This window comes from Micromesistius poutassou (genome assembly GCF_964030765.1).
Source record: "Micromesistius poutassou genome assembly, chromosome: 11".
NCBI classification, from domain to species: Eukaryota; Metazoa; Chordata; class Actinopteri; order Gadiformes; family Gadidae; genus Micromesistius; species Micromesistius poutassou.
In genome coordinates, this window is record NC_140281.1 from 15,535,482 (window position 1) to 15,541,481 (window position 6,000).

Consider the following 6,000-nt stretch of genomic DNA (forward strand, 5'->3'; position numbering starts at 1 on the left):
CCTCCTCTTCCTCCCCTCGTCTTCCTCTTGTGGACGTGCGACACTCCCGCCAGCGCTCTGACCCCCCCCCCCGCCCCCCCCCCCCTTCGTGACCCCGCAACCTTTGCCGGGGTCTCCCCCACCGTCCATCACTCCCTCACTCCGGGGGTTAAAGTGCTTTCGCCCGGTTTGTTGTTGGAAACCTTACACCTCCCCCCCGCCCTCACCCCCACCCCTCGCCCGCCACCGAGGGGAGCGCCAAATTGACTGGACTCCGGCGGTGGTGGTGTGTACGCCTGCGGGCCGCGCGCGACCCCGCACGTGGGCGGCATTCTGTTATGGCGGGAAGAAGCTCACGACGCTCCTTTGAATGACAGCGGGCCTGGAAGCCATTAGCGGTGGAATAGGCTGACAACCCAAAGAGAGAGGATGGAAAAAAAAAAGGGAAAAGGAAAACGGCAGGTTGATTGATCCCGGGGTGGAGGGCTGAGAACGAGCACTCAGCTCTGATGAAGAGGAGGAGGAGGAGGAGGAGGAGGACAGCACAGGAACTTCTGAGGAGGGGAGAGGTATTGAGATGCAGAGGGGGAGAGCGGGGCTGCGTTGCTTTGCACTTGGCAGCCAATCCAGATTGGATGAGGTAACGAGTGTTATTAGAGGGTTTGAATGGAGCGAGGGGGGAGGGGGGAGAGAGAGAGAGAGAGAGAGACGAGTATATCAGTTATAGAAAGAGAGAGAGACCGAAGGTGTATTGTTGATCAATGAGAGAGAGAGAGAGAGAGAGAGAACGAGTAACGAGTGTTATTAGAGGGTTTGAATGGAGCGAGGGGGGAGGGGGGAGAGAGAGAGAGAGAGAGAGAGACGAGTATATCAGTTATAGAAAGAGAGAGAGACCGAAGGTGTATTGTTGATCAATGAGAGAGAGAGAGAGAGAGAGAGAGAGAGAGAGAGAGAGAGAGAGAGAGAGAGAGAGAGAGAGAGAGAGAGAGAGAGAGAGAGAGAGAGAGAGAGAGAGAGAGAGATAGTATATGGTTGGAGAGACAGATAGGGAGAGAGAAGGTATATTGAAGAGAGAGAGAGAGAGAGAGAGAGAGAGAGAGAGAGAGAGAGAATATCGGTTACAAAAAGAGAGAGGTAAGGTGTATTGTTTAGCGAGATAGAGCTATTGAGAGAGAGTATCAGTGACAGAGAGAGAGTAGATCAGTTAGAGAAAGAGAGGGATACAGAGTATATTGCTTTGAGAAAGAGAGAGAGATTGAGAGAGACAATGAAAGAGAGAGAGACAGAGAGGGAGAGAGAGAGAGAACACCGTCCGAGAGTTTTGATTATGTTTCATAAACTAGTAACCTTGCTGCTGTTATCTGTGTGTTATGTTCAGGGAGATAGTGCTGGTGCTAGTCTTTAAAGGTTTTCCCTAGAAGATATGCGGTCAACCTTTCTACAACACACATTCTTTAATGATTACTTCAATTGCCGCGAGTCCTGTCTTACATTTGTTTTCCTGCTTTGAAATTATTGATCAGGATTATTGATTGTATGTTTATTTCATTTTGAGTATGAAATGGTCTTTAGGGCATCTGCCTAATCAGAAATGCATCCATAGTTGATCTGATAATAACCGTATTTGTACAAGTACATCGCTTACTTGAAACTTAGAAAGTAAGTTATTAAATATACCATTTCATAATGGTGTTTTCCAGTGCTACGCTACTCATGCTATGAGAGGCTACTCTGTGGTACACCATGCTATGCTACGCCACAAACTGCTTTGCATCAATATTGGATATCAATTATAAAAATTGTAATACACTGATGATTCAAAGATCACTATTGTACGTAATGCATAAGCAATAAAGACACGTTATCAAATTGCTATGCTATGCTATGCTATGCTAGGCCACCCTGATCCATGAGGGAGCGGGGTCCTTACTGTGCGGAAAGCGCGGGGGGTTGTCGTTCACGTCCGTGAGGGTGACGGTGACGGAGGTGGTCCCGGAGAGACCCCCCATCTGGCCCACCATGTCCTTAGCCTGGATGACCAGCACATACTGGTCCCTGGTCTCCCGGTCCATGTTGGGCAGGGCGGTCCGGATGATGCCTGGGGGGGGAGGGGGGGGGGGGGGGTGATTGACAGGTGGACGTAGAGGGATGGAGGAGATGGGAGGATGAGGAGAGAGAGACAGACAGACAGACAGAGAAAAGAGTGATGGGGGGAGGAGGAAAGAGAGGGTTACAACATTACGTACTTGCATGTCATACACAACGTCGGTTAGGACCCCCCACTGTTTGTCGCCGCCGACTACAGAGAACACTGGTTGGACGTCGGAGCGCGGCGTGCACCGTGAACCGTGAGGTGACAGCCCAACGCATGGCTCTCACGCCCCCGTCACCGCTGATCTGCTCCAGGGGAGACGTCAGGGGCCCGGGACGACACAGAGTGGCAGTGTACCTCGCTGCATGCCGCGCACTGGGGTCCCCCTGGGGTCGCCCTGGGGTCGCCCTGCGGTCGCCCTGGGGTCGCCCCAGGAAACCATGTTGACGGCAAAGCGCAGCCCGCAGGAATAGCACTTCAGCGATGTGAGGCAACCTCAGGCTTGATAGAGGTTATTTACCTGGTGGCCATTTTTGTAAGTCGGGTGGGGAAACCTATCTTCCTGGGAAACCGATTGAAAGCTTAGTTGAAATGTGTTCCCAAGGCTAGGTGGGGAGATGGCATGAAGAGACAAAAAAGAATGTTGTCGAGTTGTCATGGTTTCCCAAAAGATTCTAGAAGCTTTCCGCCCCCGGCTACAACCAACCGGAATGGCCTCAAGGTGAATGGGGTCTATTAACTTAGGTGAATAAAGTGCAGGCGACTTCGAAACTCTTTCCCTGGGACAAAGGCGCTAATCTGATTAAACCGACGGAAAATTAATACAACAATTAACGTGACACGTTCAAATCAGTTGGAGGCAATCAGTGTTGTGTTCAAAGTTAATGACTTTTCCCTCGCAATGCAGTTCACTTATTAGAATCCACTCTACACCGAATGTTCCAGACTACGGAAGATTAAATATCCTAACAAAGCAGAGGCAACACAACTCTGTATGCGATAATGTAATAGCTATAATCATTTCTGGGATCGTTTCAGATGCACTGGAATCTGTGATGTGATACGGTTCTAAATACATCATTTAGAGTATTATAAATATTCCGGCTGATGGGAACACATAGATATGGGGGCCGTGTATAGTGGCTAGGGTGCGAGACTCTCTGCCTGAAGGTTACTGGGTTCGATCCCCAAAGATCTGTAGCCTAACCTGTAGTCCTCCTTACCTCTCACCCTTTCCTGCTCCTTAATGACATGTATCTGAACTCACTATAAGTCACATTGGATAAAAGTGTTGGATGAATAGTAAAATGAAAAATGAACAGGGGAATTTTTCTTATGATTGAAGAAAAACTGATTGTGTTGTCTCTGTCTCTGGAGGAAATCTTCCTGTAGACGTCTAACAAATGTTGTTCTTGGCGGACACATTAAGTGACAACCAATAAACTTGACAGGATGGAATATTAAAGCCTGCTAGTCTACTTTTCTGCTTTTTGGAAGATGGAAGCAATCTGATTCTATTACAATTTCATTGTTTGATTAATTTCCGATTTGCTTCAATTCTGATAATTTTATATTCTTACTGTGTGTTCACACCAAACGCGACGGGGCGACACGACTCCATACAAAGTCAACGTAGAGACGCGAATCGGGCGTAATATGTCGCTAGAAAAGATTTGCGGCAAGATTTGACTGTGGCGCGGCATCAAAGCCCTGTCACGGGCGAGCGTGTTCACGAGGATTTGCAGCGCGACACTTTCGTTGGAGTTGAAATATTTTAATTTTGCGGCGACATTTGCGTGATGACAGCCAATCAGCGTTCACTCCCTGGGTGACGTAACCTAACAGCCATTCAGTGTTCAACCGGCCGGGCCAACCGTTCCCTGCACTCCACAGTGCACCGCAGCATGAGAGGAGGAGAAAGTGATTGTTGCCATTTGAGACTCCCGGAGCTCTATATATAATATTATATGATATTATATAATATAATATATAAATATCTATATAATATAATATATAAAATCACGGCCAAAAGCTGTGTGCGCCTCCGGATGATATTATGGACCCATAAACGATGGGAATTCTGATGTCTCTCCCTCTTCCACAACAGGTAAAGACATGCAATGGTGGTTATCTCAGCCATGGTTGAGAATGAATTGGCATGAAGCACTATTGGCGGGCAAAAGATGTGGCGCGACAAAATTCGCCTGACATAACTGCACAGCGACGGATTATGATTTGTCGCATGACAAAACTTGGGCGACAGCGCGACCGGGTGAAAAATGTATTTTGGTGTGAACGCACAGTAATAGTTTATTTTCAGATTATATTAAATTCATAATAGATTCTAATTTTATTCAATACAGTGTAAATTATAAACCGATTAAATTCTGTTCAGAATAGATTATTTTCAGATTAGATTCAATTCAGATTAGTTTCTGTTCTTCTAGTTTCTATTCCACTCAGAAACAATTAAAAAAACAAATCAGATTTGATTACTTACAGCGTCGATTTTATTCAGATTAGATTCTGTTCAGATTAGATTCCATTCAGATCAGATTCTATTCAGATAAATATCCTTTCAGATTGGATCCATTAAGATCAGATTCCAGTCCGACGAGGGGAATCTGGAGTGCTGGTGGAGTCTGTGAAGATCTTAGAATGTCTTAGAACAGTCAGATGGTGCACTAGTGAATCCCCCCGCCCACCGTCCCCCTGTTTAAAAACACTCTCACACTCAAGTAGACATTCTAGATAATTCCACAGTAGCTGTGATCAAACAAGTCTGGGTCACTTTTGGCCCTTTTCCACTGACAGTACCAGCTCAACTTGCCTCGACTTAGCCCGCCTTTTCTTGCTTTTCGATCACTAAAATGAGGTACCTGGTACTTGGTACTTACTTAGTCTCACCTCCGTCAAGGTTCCAAGAGAGCTGATCTGATACTTTCGTGTGATGTAAACAGGCTGCTGGCCACTGATTGGCCAGAGAGTGACGCCACTGGACGAGTCATGATGAGCGCGACGTCCGAGCCTGACACCCGACACCTGGCATCTTTAAATACTAGCATCAGCGCTTAGTCAACAATAGTGATTGATTATTGAACATGGCAGGTTCAGTGCGCAAGAACATGCAGTGGACCATGACAGAGGTGGACACGCTCCTGTGTGTAGCCCTGTCTGTTTATGTGTCGCGTGGATAAGTATGTCACTGCATTTTCGCGCATGCGTGCTATTACGACCCACCCACGTTGAAGAGGTACTTTATTCTAGATGGAAACGCGACGTGCCGTGAACCAAACCAAGTCCAACCACGCTAAGTCGTGGTGAGTTGAGCTGGTACTGTCGGTGGAAAAGAGGCATGTGTGATTGTTGTTTCCAGCACAGACGCCAGACGCTCACATTTATCATACAACAAAATGTAATAATTATATTTCTGGATTGCCCAGCTCTCTTTTATTCCCCCCAGACACTGCGGTTGTTCAGTGTCTGTTTATATTGGATCCAGTCCAACAAAAAGGCGTAAAACAACTCGCAGGAGAAAAAAGCCCTGAGCGAACATCCGTAGGAAATTAAAAAGACACAAGATGAAAAACCCATGAAGGCGACGGCGGCGGAGACGGCGAGTCTGCGATTCAGAGAACCGAGATCTGCGGAACCGCCGTCCAGAGACCGCCCTCGCCAGATGGAGAGCCAAGGAGGTCACGTTCTGTCTGTACATACGATACAAATATAGCGTCCTATATATATCTACACAATACAATCAGCCTGTATGAAAATTGTTAAAAAAAGGGGAAAAGAATGCATGCATTTCCCGCTCTCTCTCTTTCTTTATCAAGGCCGTCTGTGTACTTCTGGCCGAGGCACGCTATTGGCTGAAGCGATTCAGCTGCTGGGAGTGAGAAATTACTCCGATCTGTCCCTCCGCTCTCCGT

At 47.1% G+C, this 6,000-nt stretch overlaps 1 protein-coding gene across 1 annotated transcript in view; it reads right to left on the reverse strand.

Annotated features, from left to right (window-relative positions):
• LOC311355439 (cadherin-7-like) overlaps positions 1-6,000 on the reverse strand; it is a gene marked incomplete at both ends in the record, with an annotated part of 88,066 nt that overhangs the window by 35,290 nt on the left and 46,776 nt on the right. The window contains 1 exon segment of the mRNA XM_084475201.1: positions 1,910-2,077. Within this exon segment, the coding sequence (XP_084331327.1) occupies positions 1,910-2,077 (168 nt within the window).